This window comes from Oryzias melastigma, linkage group LG23, assembly GCF_002922805.2.
Source record: "Oryzias melastigma strain HK-1 linkage group LG23, ASM292280v2, whole genome shotgun sequence".
NCBI lineage: Eukaryota > Metazoa > Chordata > Actinopteri > Beloniformes > Adrianichthyidae > Oryzias > Oryzias melastigma.
In genome coordinates, this window is record NC_050534.1 from 17,849,957 (window position 1) to 17,868,113 (window position 18,157).

An 18,157-nucleotide genomic window follows, 5' to 3' on the forward strand; every position below is an offset into this window, starting at 1 on the left:
CTCCATTTATTTTTTGTAAAAAATTCAATTAATTAAAAAAAAGATGTCATATCACACTTTTATAATTTTATATTAAATTTTGTTTTAATACTTAATTATTTTTATAATTTTATGTAAAGATTAGTTTTTCCCTTTTATTTAGAAATAATGTAATAATAATAATAATCGCTTATTTTTGTATAAATATTGTTCCTTGAGGCTGCCGTATATTTCCCTCACTTTCCTCATATCTGCTGATGATGACGTTATACTGCAGATCCTGGACTTTGGTTCTCGCGAGATTTGGTAAAACAATTTAGACGCCCTCTTTCGCTCAGTTCCCCCTCCTCCCCAGCCCTCCCTTCCCACGCCCCAGTGCGCCGTGGGATAGTGGCACTATAAAGTATATCCTCCCTCGGAGAAAGATAAGAAGCCCGAGACAGGAGGGGGATGAAGATGGCGGACGCCAAGCAGAAAAGGAATGAGCAGCTAAAGCGATGGATGGGCTCAGAAACGGACCAGGAGCCTCCTGTTTTCAAAAAGAAGAAGACGAAGGTGAAGTTCGATGATGGCGCCGTGTTTCTGGCCGCCTGCTCAAGCGGCGATACCGAGGAGGTGCTCCGTATGCTTGACCGGGGTGCTGACATCAACTATGCCAATGTGGACGGCCTCACCGCGCTCCACCAGGTCAGTGCTCGCCCCCTGCCGCCGTCCAGCCCCGCCGCGCACAAACGGGGGTTCATAGCGAGCTACTGCTTTCCCTGGAACACCTGTCAAGTGGAAGCCATTCTCATCCCGTTGTTTACCTACCGAGTCCTCTTCCTTTCGACGCGCAGAGGGGGCAAGAAGCTTGCGTGGGGGTACCCCGCACACAGCTTTCACGCACCTTAGCGAACACAACCGACCATATTTGGCCGAGTTTCCCCTCAAATAATCCCACTTTTACCACGATAAGCGGCTGTGTATATTCCCAGCTTTGGGTGCAGTCTAATTGCAGTACATCATGTTAAAATAAGTCATTTTAAGGGCAGTTTACAGTAAACTTTAGTGTTTTTCTTTTGTTTTCTAGTGAATGTAGTAATTATAGATTAAAATTAAGTCAAAGTATAGACTTTAGTAACCAGCGTTCCCATTGATAGACGCATCCCTGTAAGGAGAATTGATTCCAGCAGTGGACGGCTAATACCTGGTTAGCAGTAAAAGTCGTTTTGTTGATACCCTTACGCCACAATTGTGGCAACTCTTTTGGAGGATGTAACAGCCTTTTTTCTTTAATTATGATTTTACAACTCTTGCGTGTTAAACCTACACAATGGTTGATCTAAAATTAGATAAAAAATAAACGATTAAACTTGTTTTTAGGGGCTAGCTCAAAGCTGCTAGCATGCTAAGATAACTTGTTAGCTGTTTTGGACTTGAACGACGCTCAATTCATTCATTTACACGACGTGTTTTCGACCTGCCAACTCCAAACTTACATTTTTATTTCGTTTATTTCACGAGGAATTGACTAAATTTTAACGTTTGGTTTGTGGGGTTGACCGGAAAGTCACCCGTACCGAGCTATTTGCCCGCTAACTACCGTAGCTTCGCTTCGTAGCATCGGTGCTTACTGTATCACCAGACTTTGTTAGAGACTTAAGAGGTCGGATCTTTGTAGGTAAGCCCCAAACAACTAAAACAGATTTAAATGTAACATTTTAACAGAGACAATGTTCTAATTTCACTCCTTCGTGAGCTAAAGTAAAACTTGTCCTCCTTATAGTAGTAGCTAAAGTAGCTTGTTTGTGCCACTTTAGCAAAACTCATAGAAACACATGAAACTACATATAAAACAGTTTTTAATGTATTCAAATGAATCTGCTATAGTGAAACTCCAACATTTTTCTAGTTTTTAATCCTAATACCAGAGCAAAAAAGTTTTGTTTGTGTGCTTTTATTTTCTTAAAATTGGTTTTATGTTCTGACATAATGTTTTGCCAGGACAGTCTGAGCTCACATTAATTGCTTAATGCTGGGTCATCAGCCATGTCATCACATTGCTCACATTCACACGTCTGGTCATAGTTAGCTGCTCTTTTTTCTGTTCTACCTGTCATCATTGTTCTTTGATTTGTCCAGTTATCACAGGATTTAGCTACAAGAGCGTCAGTCTGTCATTACTGCTCATCGATAGTTTTATTTTTTTGAAGTAAGTGGTGATTTTATAACTAGAAAAGAGTAAATGTAAGAAGAAGGAGGCAGTTAAGCAATAGTAATTTGGGATTTAATGATAATCTGTGCTTTTGTAGTCCAGGTTGATTAACAGATGTCTTAGATATTATGATTTATAAAGCTACATCAATTAAAAAGTCTAAAAATAGAAACGAGATACTGGCTTTTGTCTTATTCTGACGTGACAGTTCCCTGCATGGTGCAGTGGCGTCCCTCCCATCGCTAGTGACTGGTGCGTGGTTATAAATAACCTGTCCCAAGTTCTCCTAACTGGGTTTCAGGAGATGATACTAAGTTTGGATATGACTCACAGTCTGAAGCTGTGCTTTGTGCTGAAGCTCTGATATCATTCAGGCCAGAGGTTGACTTTGTTTGTAAATCAGAGAAGGATCCAAACTTTCAAAAAAATGTTGTCGCTGAAAGGCCCGTAAACAATGCTCCCAAGCGGCTGCCCTGAAGTTTAAAGCCGACGGTTTGAGCCAAACCCAGGCGGAACACTAACAAAAGGATTCTGGAGATTTGAGATCTTGGTTATAGTTGTTTAAAGATCCTCTCCGATCATCTTTTGAACTATTTTAAAAGCATGGTCAGTTGTCTTTTAATCATGATGATGCTGTTTTTAGCCAAAAACTTGTTTTCTCGGACAAGTTGTGGGGGGCAGTGAAGCAATCATACCCCTCTTCCCTTTGCTGAGAGCTCTCTGTTTACATGCTCTCTCTCAAGCTTACAGCCTCTAGCTAACGATATTGGAGCTATCCAGCCGTACAGTTTTGAGCCAGATACCAGCTCAGATGAGGAAAATGAAGACGTTCATGGATCTATTTGTCTGCAAGTGGATGCATCAGAATGGAGCGGAGGAGGGAGCTTGTGATACGTCTCAAATAAGCTGTTTTCCAACTTTTCTTTTTCCGTCTGCTCCTGATTCACAGCAATTTGATTAAAGAAATACCCAGGAATGCAATTTTAAACTTAATTTTCTTAATATATACCCTTTATCAACAGAAAAATTCCACAAGAACGTGTTTAAAAACACCAAAAACACAATTTTCATCTGAGCGGGTCTTTGAGAGTCCTGATTCTTCTTGATCTCCATTCACAATTTGTTGATAAATTAAAAGGATACAATTACATTTTGCATGTTTATCACAGTTTACTGATTAAAAGCTTGTTTGATGTTGCTATGATTTAAGTTAGTTTCAGAATAAATCCATCACAAAACTCCAAATGTCTGGTTTGTATTGGTTTAAAGGGGAATTTTATCCCCTCAGTTGGGTGGATGGAAAAAGGGACTAAGATTGGACAAGTTTCCTCTAATATTGGCATTTTTCAGAAAAGAAATGAGTCAAAATCAAATGGAAAATACTACCAAATTCACAAAAAAGAGAGAGAGAAAAAACTGGTCCAATTCTGGTCATTTTAGAGCTAGTAATAAAGATAATTTGATAAAAGAAACTGAGTCAAAGTATGTCATTACCTCATCACAATGTTGTTATGAAAAAATCATTAGAGGTGCAGCAGGAAACAATTGCATTACTAGAGATGAAGAGTTGAGCATCATGTCGTTGTGCACAAACATTTTCCAGAATTTGGAGCTCGGGCATTCTTCTCGTGACCGTCACTGGAAACCATAGCGAGGAGAGAACAGAGAAGACATTCCTCAGCTGTCACCTACAGCCCTCCCTTCCACTTCTCCTTTGGCTTTCCCTCCTTTTTCTCAATGCCAAGGTCCAGCATCATCGATGGAACGGCGCTAGGCAAATTTGAGTTTCACTTTGGAAAATCTTCAGCCTAACCAGCACCAGAGTGGTTCTGCTAACGACACCATTACGATTCAGACGACATGGCTCTCTTAGAGTTAAAAAATATACTTCTGTTCTCTGTTGACATTGTACTGTTACTGTAGCCTTGAGGACTTCAAACATTATCTTGCACCGTCTCCATGGCAACGGTTAGAAAGGTTGCTAGTCGCCTGTGTTGGAGGATTTGCATGGACATAGTGGGAGTTGCATAACAGACTGTGAGTGTTTGGCTGAAATGAGAGTCAGCCTCAGCAAATCTGTAATGGAACAAATCGCACGCGGCGGAAGATGTGGAGATTGGCTGCGTTTCTTTTCATCCAGGTCATATCAACACGTTTACGTAATTGCCGCGGATCTCCACGCAGACTCTGAGGTTTGAGGAGAGCAGAGAAACGCCTTGGACGTGTCCTTTTTCCTCCCGATAAATAAAGCCTGATGACATCCACTTACAAACCCCAAAGCTGCCTGACTGCTCCAGATAGGAACCTTACAGACCCACATGGACAGTCAAATTAGCTTTACTGCCATAACTAATACTATTGCATCATCTTGACTGTAGAGTTCAATGCTGTTTTTTTTCCTCATTTAGTCTCCAGCTCTTCTGATTTGTCAGGCGTTTGGGTCTGTGTCCAAAAGGGAAGTCACTGCAAGAATGACGCATGCAATTATTCATTTTTATGAATAAAATATTAATATGAAAAGCATAAAATTCAATTAGAATATGTTTTCATTTTGTTTTAGCGGATTTAGACAAATGCTAAAATGCATAATTTAATGTCTTTACGGGGAATATGCTTTTAAATCAGCTTAGTAAAGTCATTGATAATCCTTTTATTCAACATAATAAACATAAAATTCAGAGTTAACACTTTTTAAGTAAAGCTCAGTTAGAGAGATGCCAAAGTTTTAGCGTTAACCCTTATAATAAAAAATATTGGAGTGTTTTACCCTAATCAATGAGCTCCATGATGATGATCGGGAAGAATTATCTTCTGGAAACAGATTTAGGGACCTTTTGGTTTTATTTTTGTCCTAGTTACTTCTAACAAATCTTTCTTCAATTATACCTTAAAACTCAACTTTCCAAGTTTTTACCACAGCTGCAAGTCTTTCTCTTACTGCTCTATTGAACTTTGAAGTAGAGTCTTCTTTTTTTCTGTGTGTATTTGTAAAGACAGGGAAAAGGATTGGAGAACGTTCTGTTGCATGGTGTCTTCTATATATGAGAATGTTTGTTAATGTAATATAAATTCAAATTTAAGGCAATATCTGGATTTGGAGCAGCAGTTAGAGATTTCAAAAATGACTTTAAACCTGGAGCCTGTATCCTTAAAAGAACAAAGTAGAAAGATAAAGTGAAATATTTGCATTTTTCTACCAATTTTGTTAGTTTCTGTTCTCTCGATTTTTGAAGTCTTTTTCTTTTAAACATAATTTTCTTATTTTGATTGGTGGAATCCCATTTTACATGAGTAGCTAGCTGGTCAATGTCGCTCTCCATCTATTGTACTAAAGGAGTTGAGACAAAAGGCAAAGCTCTCGATTTCCCTCACCTCAGTCACCAAGGAGGAGCTTGCTGCTCCATCACGTTGAGAGGAGCCAATTGCGGAAGCTTGGGCATCTCTTTGGGATGCCTCTTAAATGCCTCCCTAGAGAGGTATTTGGGGCATGTCCCCTCAGGAGGAGATCCGGGTAGTCCCAAGACATCAGTCCAATTGAGGTGGCTTGGGGATCTCCTTGGGATGCCTTTTGAATATCTCCCTAGGGAGACATTTGGGGCATGTCCCAGTAGGAGGAGACCTTGGAAGAAGTCCCAGAACAACCTCGAAAGAAGAACCTGTTGAGGGGGCTTTTTGGGATGCCTCCCGAATACCTCCCTAGGGAGGCATTCTGAGTATGACTGACCAGGGGAAGACCACGGAGAAGTCCCGGGACATCCTGAAAGAAGAGCCAGTTGACGTGGCTTGAGGATCTCTTAGATGCCTTTGGAATACCTCTCTGAGAAGGCATTTTGGGGATGTCCCACTAGGAGGATACCCTGGAGAAGTCCCAGAATGACCTATAAAGAAGGACCAGTTGAGGTGGCCTGAGGAGCTACTTGGGATGTCTCTGGAATACCTCCCTAGGGAGTCATTATTAGTGACTATGAGTAGACCCCGGATAAGTCTCGGGACATCCTGAAATAAGAGCCAGTTGACATGGCTTGAGGATCTCTTTGGGAGACACTTGGGGCAACTTTGAGGAGACCCCAGGATGACCTAGATGAGACAATATCACTCAGTTGGCGCTGGAGCCCCTTGGGGTCCCCCTGGCAGAAATTGTGCAAGTTTTTTGGTGGGTGCATAGATGGAATTGCCAGCTGCTCATAAATGCCTAATGTAATGTTGAATATATTTAAATATAGCTAAATAATTCATTGTCTAGAACCTACATTGTCTAGATTTTGTTGTTCTCGTCTGGTGGAAGCAGTTTTACCCCCTTTCTCCTCTAAAGTCTACCCATCTACGTCTATGCTTTCCTTTGTTTGTGTCTACGCATATTATAGTTTAGTATGTGTGATTGTTTTCTATTTGTAATGCTCCATATTGTTGTGTGATTATGCATGAGGCACAAATGGCTTTAGCAAAATCATGAAAACATCTATTATCCATTCTCTTGTTATTACTAATGCATTCATGCTATAGATGCAGACGTCTGACACATTCTATCTGACCCTATAGCTTCTCGTCACACATTTCTCCAAAATGACTGCAATCATTTTGGAGCCCTTTTTTTAACCTTTACATACCTTGTGACTGACGTTAAAAATGCTGCCCTGCAACATGTATAATTCATTTGTACGTAATTGTCAGACGTTTGCTCTTCACTCGTGGTTTCATTCCACTCTCCAGCAAAACTATAATCAACACGAGGAAGTTGTTGGCGTGTTTGCGTCAACACGCCTGATCACTCTGTTGATTGTTTTCTTTAATGGCTTTCTAAAATTAACACTTCCGACTTCAAACATTCATGTTTTCATTTTAAATGTATCTTATGAAATTGTTTCTCGTAAACAGTTTTGAAAGCGTGTCTGATGCTTTTTACACATTTTGATCATGTTTGGCTTATTTGTATATTGAAATATTACTGATAAGAATATCATCTTTTTTTTAAAATATTTTTATAACCCCTAAACCACGGACTTTAGTTGGAATTCACCTGTCAAAAGAGCTTAACTTTCTGCCTGTTCGGAGTGGAATTAGCTGTACACTCAGTTTAAAAATATTCAACAGACGTGATCTTTATGAACTCCGTCTTGATTTATCCCACTGCTGCGATATGACATTGAATGGATAAAATGCAAGAGGCATCTGCCTCATATGGTTTGAAATAATAAGGATTACTCGACTTGGAGTTAAGTAAACCTGCTGCCGCATTTATCAGCTGAGCTGCAGACAGATGGGATCTGTTGCAGAAGTATCTTTCAGGCTGTAAAAAAGAGATTATAGCACGCCCAAATCTGCAGTGGAATGTGATCATTGCTCTGCTGTTACATCAAAATTAACACTTTTGAGAGAAAACGGAAACTTAGACTTTAATCAAATGCATTCAATGCCTTTACTAAATGTTCATTTTAGTCTTATTACCACCTCAAGTGATGTCTTATATCAATTTTCTTCTGATAAATAAACTTTAATTTAATTTTGGGACAGTCTGCTAAGACTTTTGTCAAGTGTTGCTGCATAATAATCAAATATACATCCTTTCCAGCATTTTTTTTAACTGTTCTTCAAACTGTAGTCTTCCGTTGCAATGAAATGTTTGTGGAGTGACTTCAGATTGTCTGCTGTCTTTTTTTTTTTTTTTTTTCCTACCCTCTGGCACATAGGGTCTGCCTTAAATTTAGGCCAGCTCTTCTTGAAGCCATCCCGCTATTGTTTGCGTAGCAGCAATCACACGCCTCACGCTGAGCATTTCTTTATGAGCTGCTTTTGAACTGAAAACACCTGGACCCTCATCCTGTTCATTCCTCATCGACTTATAGAGCAGCACAATTAAGGGGAAGAAGGAGCACGTGTTGTCTGTTGGAAAGAGGATGTTGCCATTTTTCCATTGTTGTGTTACAACTGAAAATAAAAACGACGATCCTAACACAGACGGACCTGTGAATAGAGTTCTGTAGTTCAGATTTACTCACATTTTTACCTGGACAGGTGTCCGTAGCTTCTACTAGCTACTTATGTAAAGTTTGCAACTCTTTGAGGCAGCTTTTTGCACATTAGTAAGCTTTCATGTGGCAGGTTTGTTAGCATTGCTTGCTTTTTCTGACTCTTTTTCTGACTCTGGTACACATTGCACAAGTGACGCCCGGTCTCTTGGAACTGGTTCATTTCAAAGTGAATTTTCTAGCAAAATGTGGTAAATGATATGATGGAAAAATGTTTTGCATTGAGAATTGGAGCATAAAAAAAGTTCAAGCATGTCTTGTGGGCAAATGTGGTTTAGTGAGAACTTGAAGGTATAAATGATAGAAGACTAGTGGAACCAGTCAGTTCAGAAAGAGAAATGCACGTTCACACTATCACACTTGATCTTCACCAGTTGGTTTTCTTGGAAAGTCAGATTTGTTTGGCTTTTCAGAACAAGCGTCTGGGTTCACTCGATAACAAGCACTTCAGTGTGAATGCTCTCACACTTTCTGTGGAGTTAATGAATCAAAGTTGGAGTTATATAGGAAGTGGAGTAACTGTGTTAATCTGAAGGAGTACAAGACATGAAAAAAGTGAAAAATGTGGCAGGCAACAAAAATTTTTTGAACTACTGTGACTTTTCAACAATTTATGGAATTAATGTGATTCCAATGGATTCTGACATAGACAAAAGAAATTACCTCACTGATGTGAATTGTTGCATATTTGCTTAATGTCGCTTCCTCTTTTTTTTAACTTGCGTAAATTGTTTCATATCTGCAGAAAGCTGCAGTTTTTTTTTACTAGCGCAGTGTTGCACATCTATGAAAAACTGCCTTTTTTTTACTAATATATACTGTTGCATATCTGTACAAAGCTGCAATTTTTTACAATAGTAGTGTTGCATAACTGCATGAAGCTGCCATTTTTTTTACTAGTGTAGTGTTGTGTGTATATCTATGTAAAGCTTTTTTTTACTAGCGTAAAGTGTTGGAAATCTGCGTAAAGCTTCTGTTTTTTTTACTAGAATATAGTCTGGTATATCTGCTTGAGGATATTTTCTTTATTGTAATGTGTTGCATATCTGCGCAAAGCTGTTTTTTTTTTTACTTTTTTTTTCTAATATAAGTTGCGTATCTGCATGAAGCTGCCTATTTTTGCTAGCATCGCGTTGCATATCTTCATAAGAATGCATTTTTTTTACTAGCATAAAATATGGCCTATCTGCATGAAGCTGCCGTTTTTTTTCTTTTCTTTTCTTTACTAGCATTATAAGTTGCATATCTGTGCAAGCAACTTTTTTCTGTTTTTACTAAAAAAGTGTTGCATGTCAGTGCAAAGCCGCTTTTTCTGCATCAGAATTAACTGGTTTACATTGATTGCCTTAACCCTTCACAACTTTAAAGTTTTACATATCATCAATGAGCTGCTTTTCTCCGCTTTAGAATCTGCTGGAATTACAGTAATTACGTAAACATTTGGTGAGTTTTGGTAATTCAAAGAACGTCAACACTAGTGCTCCCACAAATTATTATTTTAATAGTCTACTAATCGACTAAGTCCACTGATTGGGTCATGGGCAAACTGGATGTAAAGCACACATCTTGCTAGATGTATACCATTACCTGTGATAATGCTGTTGTGAATACTGTAAGCTGAATTTGGCCACTGAAGATGCTAGTGTTGATAGCTAAAAATACTGAAATTGATTGCTAAAAATGCTAAAGTTGATTTCTGAAAATGCTGAAGCTAATAGTCAGCTAAAATTCGAGTTAAACTGAAAAAAAACCTGCAAAGGCCAAAATTAGCCAAAACAGCTACCATGTAGCTGAAATATTAGCTAAACTCCAAAATGGACTAAAAACTGAAAATATCATAAATTAGCCAACATAGCTAGCATGTAGCTGAAATATTAGCTAAACTCCAAAATAGCCTAAAAAGCTAGGATATTGCCAGTATAACTTTCAACTTTACCACTTTCTGACTCCATATGATCTAAAGTAACGACTAATCGACTATTAAATTAATCGGCGACTATTTTAATAATCGATTAGTCATCTAATTGTTAGCCCTAGTCAACACTGGAGCTAGCGCTCCTCTGTTAAAGGGTTAAACATGTGGTAGTGAAGCCCTGTTTCATATATTAATCAGATGATCAGCTGTTTTCCTGTTGATGCTTTTTCCTTTTGCTGTTCTGCTGCGTTTGTTTAGAACACGGAGCGTTTGGAACGTAGTAATTTCCCAGCTGGTTTGGTCCGCTCCGTCTGTTCTATGCTTGTTAGAAAGCAAATGTAAGGTGCGTCATCTATTAGGATTTGTTGCACACTTGGTCCAAGTTTGCAGAACCATCATACCATATATGCGTAAATTTCACTTATTATTTTAAAATGAAAATATTTGAGAGGCTATAAAATTAATTCAGCGAGTTGTTGGGTCATTTATTTGATTTAAAAACTTCCAGTTGTTTTTCTTTTGATAAAAATGAAAGGGTCAGTCTTAAGCAATGCTGGCTGACATTGTTTTGTATGATTATATCTTTTAATGTGGAGATTCCAGCTCATTATAAATCTCTAAGAAAATGTATTAAATCAAATCAACGACTGCATAGTGCTAATCTTTCTGATAAAACAAATTTTAATGCTTATTTTGCAGAATTCCTTTTATGTTAGCCTCCAACAAAGCTTCATGTCTGTATGCTATAGGGTAAAAATTGAGGTCACAGAGTCCATTGAAGCTGGCATGTGAACAGACTGTAAAATTGAAAAATTAATGAACAGAAACCTGTCGGGCAGCTCCACGGAGCACCAACTATTCATTATTAATGCAAATTAAGCAGTTAAAATTGGGACTATCAAAGCCTACTGTGCTTTACAGTTTTTATTTTCCACACTTTTATCATAAATTTCATTAATCCGATGCTTGTTTTGTTTAAAATGAGCTCATCTGCCTCGTGGTGGTGGAGATGCTAGCAGGGTTCTGTGTGCTGGAGATTTCAGGCTACAGAGGAACAGGAAGTGGATGTTTATTTTTCTCATTTCCTCGCTTGCTCCTTCCACTCCCTCCGCTTTTCATCACGGACACGAGCGCAACACGGACACACGGACGTGCGGGGATTATTCGCATGTCCTTCCAAACCGTCTAAGTCTGTGGGTTTCCGGAAACTATCGTCAAGATGACTTTGCAACACTCTTGTTTAGATAGTCTCAATTTTTACTTTAATAAAAAATGATGCAGATTGGTTGTCTGCTACCTTTATCACTCATATTTATTTGGATTTTTTGTTATTTTTTGCTGAAATGCCTTTAAGGTTAGAAAGTATCAACTGAGCCCTCACGACTAACCCTAACCCACGGTCGTCTGACCTCTCTGCTTGACCCGGCTAGTGTTGGATCACTCGCATGGAAACGGACCTGGCTCAGATGGGTCCATTGTTTTGGTTGCCCGAGTGAGAGCCTTAAAGTGAAACGTACAGTTACAGTCTGGCTGGCGTTTCCTTCCCTCTTCCACAATCCCGGACCTCTCCTTTCCATGGGAATCCCAGCGCCATATATGGTTGTCCTTAGTAGCTGCAGCAATGTGTGTGTGTGTGTCTGCTAGAGCTCTGAACTGAGCTCAGTTTAGGGACCCAGCTGGTTGTCCTGCAGCACTATAACCCCCCTCACCATACCCTCTGGCCTCCCAAACCCTGCCAATTGCACAGTAGCAGAAAGCCTTTGTCCCACGAGTAAACACACACGGGGTATTGATGTTCGCCTCATCTGGAGAGGAAACCTAACGCTCTGATCCGACTGTCGTCTCACAACACGTCTAAAGTGTTGCTTTCTAATGTTCAAACTGTGCTCCGTTTGACCCCCACACACACACAAAGACACACAAATGCAAACACCAGAATGCACACGCAGGCGGCAAGAAGGAATTCCTTTTGTGGAAGTGGCTGTGCGCCTGTGAGCCAATGACGTCGCCGGCGAGGAGTGGTCAGAGCACCCATGCTTCAAACCCCAAGGCTAGGAGTATTACTTATCTGGGAATTTCTTCACTGGTATGCTAGTAAGCTAGTCCGCAGCCTTGATTCATTCTGGTTTGGAGGTTGTAGGGAGACGGGCTCCTTGAAGGGAAGGGGGAAGAGTTAGAGGTCATTTCTGAGCTCCAGGAGAAGCTGCTTTGTTCTACGTTTTATAGCTTAAAATCTTTTTAAAAATCTAAAGTTTTTAATAAATGTATTTAACCTTGAATGTTTCTAGAAAGTTTTGGCATCCTTTCATCTCATGCAGTAAGGAAACATTTTTTGATGTCACATGAAGAAAAACTAAGATGTGACCGAAGATGGATGGATTTGTTTGTGTTTTTAGCATGGCATTTTTTTTAAGATGGAGAAAATTCATCTTTAAAGTTAAAGTCTTGTTAGTTTTCACACTCCTAGATGTGTGATATTTGTTCTCTGTATTTAACCCATCCCCTGGGGGAGCGGTGAGCTGCAGACACAGCTGCACTAAGAAACAATTTGGTGGTTTAACCCCCAATCAGCCCCTTAATGCTGAGTGTCAAGCAGGCACTGAATCCCCTTTTTAGAGTCCTTGGTTTGACTCGGCTAGGATTAAAACTCACCACCTTTCAGTCTTGAGGTGGACACTCTACCACAAGGCCATTGAGCTGGTTTAAATATAATTTCTGAATATTTATTGATTAGAATTGTTGTGAATCAGGAGCAGACGAATAAATACCGTTTGAAAAAGAAGCTACAATCGGCAGGCCACAAATTCCCTACTTCGCTTCATTATCATGTATCTGCTTGTAGACAATTAGATCCATGTATGTCTTTTTCGTCATCTGGCTCAGAAATGTACCACTGGATAGTTTCAATATTGCTCGCCATTTTTGTTGCACAGTTAATGTGAGTTTGAGGGTCTGAGGGGCTGTAAGCTAGCAGGAAAGAGACTAAACAGATTGATGATGGGAAGTAGTGGCAGACCTACTCGACACCAAAGGTCTCGGCCACAACTCAGAGGCGAATTTCTAACGAATTCCTGTCGCTCTGCTGAAATTATGTCCTAGAAAGCTTCATAGGTTTTTCTAATTTGGCTAAAAGCAGAAAAATCCTAATTAAAGACCACTGGGAAAGCTTCTTCAATAGATGAAAACGATGGTTTGAGCGGAGCTTCACTCTTCTGTTGCTCTAGCAGGTGGTTGTGGTTTCTTCATTTTGTTTTTGAAAGTTGTTTCTTGTGGTTGTGTAGGTGTGTTTTTAAAACCTTAGTTACAACTACTCTTACTGGTGGATATGGGCTGTCTGCAGGTGAAAAATGGGCGCACCTGTACGGAGTTCAGGTGACCTTCACAAAATATCAAGGTTGTTGACCGCTTGGTGAACCCTTAGAGCAAAAATGCTAATTCAGATTTTTTCCAAGGGGAATGTAGTGAATGATGAATTGTTGTGAACTCTTACACAACACACAAGGTTAAGTAAGGGTGAATTAGGTGAAACCTAGGCGGTCGTAGAGGTTTTTTTCTGTTTTGTACCCCTCCAAATCCTATGGACTGTGAAAGGAATCCATGTGTTCATGTGTTACGTTTGCACTCCCTGCATGCAGCCTGACTATTAGAAATGAGGAAATCAGAGCGTAGTTTGTGTGGACATCCTAACGGTGTCCTCTGTGTGTTTGGCATTTTCATGTACTCTCACCTTAGTAACGACTAGAATGTGGCGTAACCAAGACGGTATCACCCCGAATTCATAAGTACGAGCAACTTTCATTAGTCTTACAAATACTTGACAATACACTTACCCCACATGCGAGACAATGGTACGTTCCATTTTCTTGATGTCTCTAGAGGTGGCCGTAGGAACTGTAACACACACTTGTGCGCCCTTTAAGATACAGTCGCTCCTCTCTACGACCCTCCTCGGGCCCAGAAAACCCAAAAGCTTGCAGCAGCCATACGCATCAACCCTCGTATGGGTGCATTTGACAAATACTTAAGAAGTATGGACATTTTTTCTTGAAATTGCAGCTCAGTGGGAAAAATAATCTAATAATGTAAGATGATCTTTTAGAAATTAAGGTAACATAAGAAGACTTTATGTTGTCTTTTGTTATGTATATTTATGCATTTTTGCCTTTAGTAGCTTGAGCATTTTTTTCCCAAAATTTGGTAGCTGGGCAGGCCTCTATTGGAGATGGGCTTTTATTCCATCACAGACTGAATGGTGATGGCTTTTGGGTTCATTTTGCTGTGAAATTCTGTTACAAAATCCAGACGACGCCAGATAAACATTTCAGGATTTATTGAAATGAGTATTGCGTTCTGATTAGCACTGACTGTGAAGGTTTCTTTTCTCTTTGAAGCATCATTAATCTCCGTATCAGAGATTCTTTTCGCTTTCATGCGTATCGATTTCATGGAGACACGTGCACCTTTCTGTCTATGCTCAAAAATCCACATTCAAACCAGTTCTTCTGATTCGTCGCTCCCTTTCTTTGCACCTCTAGCAAGTATTTGTTTGCTTGTTGCCCCTTTTTCTGCACCAGTCTTCCCAGTATCACGGCTGCTCACGCCATTCTTGGATACGTTTAGGATCCATGGCAAAAATGTTGTGCAGATTCCTCACCAGAAATGTTCTTTGTACACGAAGCTTAAGCGCTAAGTTGAATGAGCGTCTCTTGGCCATCACTACACTGTGCTGCCTCAAATTATTATTTTAATAGTCAACTAATCACCGATTTATTTTTTCTGATTAGTCGACTAATTGCAAACTGAATCTATAGCACACATCTTAACTATCATTAGATTTAAACTAGATAATATAGCACTACCTGCGATAATGCTAGTCTGAATGTTGTAAGCTGAATTTGGAAGCTGAAGATGTTGGTGCTGATGGCTGAAGATGCTGAAATTGGTAACTAAAATTGCTGAAGCTGAAAGCCAGCTAAAATATTAGTTAAATGCCAAATTTGCATAAAAAACAATAAAATCCTAAAATAGCCAAAATAGCAAGGTCATAGCTGAAATATTAGCCAAACTCCAAAATAGCCTAAAAAACCCCAATAAAAACCAAAATAGTCCAAAAAAGCTAGCAGTATGTCATTATAGCTTTCAACTTTACCCCACTCTGTTTCCATATAATATAAAGTAATGGCTAATCGTCAAATTAGCTGTAGACTATTTTAATAGTTGATTAGTCGTTGACTAGTTGACTAATCGTGGCGGCCCTACTCACAACACAAACACCCTTCCGGGCGACCCGGGAGACGGATGGGTGGATCTTACAGGAGCCCGGCCATTATTAGAGACCTGTGTCCAACATTGACGAATACTCTTCAGACGTCAATTGGCAGATGTACGGAAGTGTTTTTTTTTTTTTTTTTTTTTTTTTCGACCAACAGAAGTCGTGAATTCTAAAATAAATATCAGCGATGTATTCTGTTGTAGAAATATTTGCTCACAAATTCTTGCTTTGCTTTGAACTGAACCCTGTCATTTGTGTTGACAGCTGCGGCTGTCAGCATCACCTTTGAGCTCTGTGTGACAGATATTTTTGTAACGGTGGTCTCATACATTCCCATCATAAACATCAGCTTCTCTCACCGACGAGTCGCAGTTAAAGATGGACGGCTGAAAGTTTGCAGTAAAACGTCCATCAGAGGCTTTTATTACCGAGGCCAGTAGAGGAGTTTTCAAGTGCCTCTTTGATTTGAAGTGCTGCTAAATTAAGGCTGAAGCTCTTTGTCAGGATTTCTCACTAGATAACAAACCAGCAGTGCGTTTCACTCTTGTAGATTTAGCGTGGGGTCGCATCGGTCTCATCTGTGGTCAGATGAAAGGTATATGAGAGCTGACGGTCTTAAAAGGAAAAGGAAAAGTCTTGCCAAGAAGAGAAAGATTGGAGATATATTCAGATTAACATCAGTTTGTTGACGTTATCTCATAGTAGAGCGCTTTAAGCATTGCCTTGGGAGGGGGGAGATATCCATGGAACCCCATTGTGTTCTAAAATGAAGACCTCTCTATTTATTTGTGTTTCTTACAAAAGCCCTACAAGGCCCGAGTCCATGCTTTTCTTTCCGACTGTGCCGTGGCAATAGACAGACCTCCTTTCTTAGGTCCACATCACCGCTGCATATTTGGATGGGGGTTGAATATCTCCGTATCGGGCAGAATTCAACGTATGGTCATAGCTTGTATTGTGTGCCTTAATATCTCTGCGGACGTGGAGTAGTTTAAGTTGATCTGCATGACCATGCTTCTAATGAGCCTCACATGGGCGCATGATTGAGTTATAGATATGTATGTTGCTCTGTGTAACAACATCTTGGGGGATTTTGTTGGTCTCTGCAGATTTTTTTTTTTTAACAACATCTCTATGACTAAATGAGCTTATTTGGTTTGACAAGGTCACGACCTGATTACGTGTTTACCATGTTTGCTAATGCAAAACTTTCCAAGTGCAGCCCGAGTTCTTTTACTGTTTTTTTCCTGTTGTTTTTTTCTTGTAAAGTTTTGATTTCAATCAGATTTAAAGCCCTTTCATTGATTTCCTTTGGGTTTTCATCTGGAGTTAATTTCCAATTAGAGAAAATTAACATTTTTTTTCCTGTGCTCTCATGCAGTGCTTAAACCCGTACTCCCATTCCTAATGGAGTAGCTTCTTTTAAAAGCTTGCCACTCAACGTCCATTAAACTATAGAGCAGTCAAATGGTGTCCATTGATCTACCTAAGTGCTGTATGTTGATTTTGCTGACCGGTTTCCATTGAAGAACACCTTTTTACCAGAGCAGGCATCAAGAAGTTGACTTGTTAGTCTTTTCACGCCAACTGAAAGCAAACACGAAGTATTATCTAACGTGGGGAGAAGTTTCTTGAAAGGGTTCATGTAGAGTTTACTCTAAAAAAAAAAAAAAAAAATCCCATTGAACGTCATACCTGGAATTCAGGTTTTTAGGACTATTTTGAAGAGGATTCCATTTCTTGAAATATGCATTCCTAACTTTTTGCGTAATCCTAAAACAAACTGAAACGCCCTTTGAATCTGCTTGGGGTAGCACTCTTACAAGAATGGAAACTAGGGATGCTATGATTCACTTTCCCAATATTTGGTTTAACTTTTGGGTCAAGGTTTTTTCATTCTGAAAAATGATTTCTTTTATTTGCCAATAGGCAAGTAAAAATGAGGAAAAAACCCTTTTGTTAGCTAATATTAAGGCCAAATCTGAATTCTTCCCTTCTCCCTTCCCCTTCATTTAGCCCTCCAAACGGAGAGGTATGGAAAAATAGTGTCTCATATTTTGGAAGTCATTTTTATCGATTATGTCGCCAATTTTTTTTTGTTTGTTTTAAGCGCTCTTGCCTCACAGCAAGAAGGCCCCGGTTCAAATCCCGGCTGGGGGATCTGAAAAACATCAACTGGGACCTTACTGTGTGGAGTTTGCATGTTCTCCCCGTGCATGTGTGGGTTTTCACCGGGGATTCTGGCTTCCTCAAACATGCTTCATAAGTTAACTGGTTACTCTAAAATGCCTCTAGGTGTGAATATGTGTGTGATTGATGCCCTACAACCTGGCGACCTGTCCAGGGTATACCCTGCCTTCGCCCATCAGTAACCAGGTTAGGCTGCAGCACCCCCGCGACCCCGAAAGAGACAAAGTGGTCAAGAAGATGAATGGATGAATGAAATTTCCATATTCTGATGAATCCTGTTCATTTCAAAACTCCTAAAGGTCGAATTATTTGGGAAAATGCTGGAAATCACTGAGGGGAATACAAATTTATAGCCAAAAGGAATAACATGGATCCAATCCATTGACTGTATATCAGAACTGGACTGATCAAGTGTGACGAAAATGGCTAACTTCCGAGTCCACTGAAGTGCGGTCAATTTAATCGCCATTTTTTTTGTGTTACGGATACCGACATCGTCGGTAAGGAGTGATTGGCTTGAGTCGATCTGAGTCGACGTTTCTATGGCAACCAATCTCTCCAATCACGATGGAACTTTGAAA

General features: G+C 39.7%; 1 protein-coding gene across 5 annotated transcripts in view; it reads left to right on the forward strand.

The window, feature by feature from the left end:
* Nucleotides 1-259: 259 nt before the first annotated feature.
* ppp1r12a (protein phosphatase 1, regulatory subunit 12A) overlaps nucleotides 260-18,157 on the forward strand; it is a 59,337-nt gene continuing 41,439 nt past the window's right edge. The window contains exon 1 of one of the 5 annotated variants that reach the window (XM_024286605.2): nucleotides 260-666. In XM_024286605.2, coding sequence (XP_024142373.1) covers nucleotides 430-666 — 237 coding nt within the window. In that variant the 5' untranslated portion in view covers nucleotides 260-429. The remainder of the gene's footprint in view (nucleotides 667-18,157) is intronic. The other 4 variants (XM_024286577.2, XM_036210174.1, XM_036210173.1 and 1 more) reach the window with 4 other exon arrangements.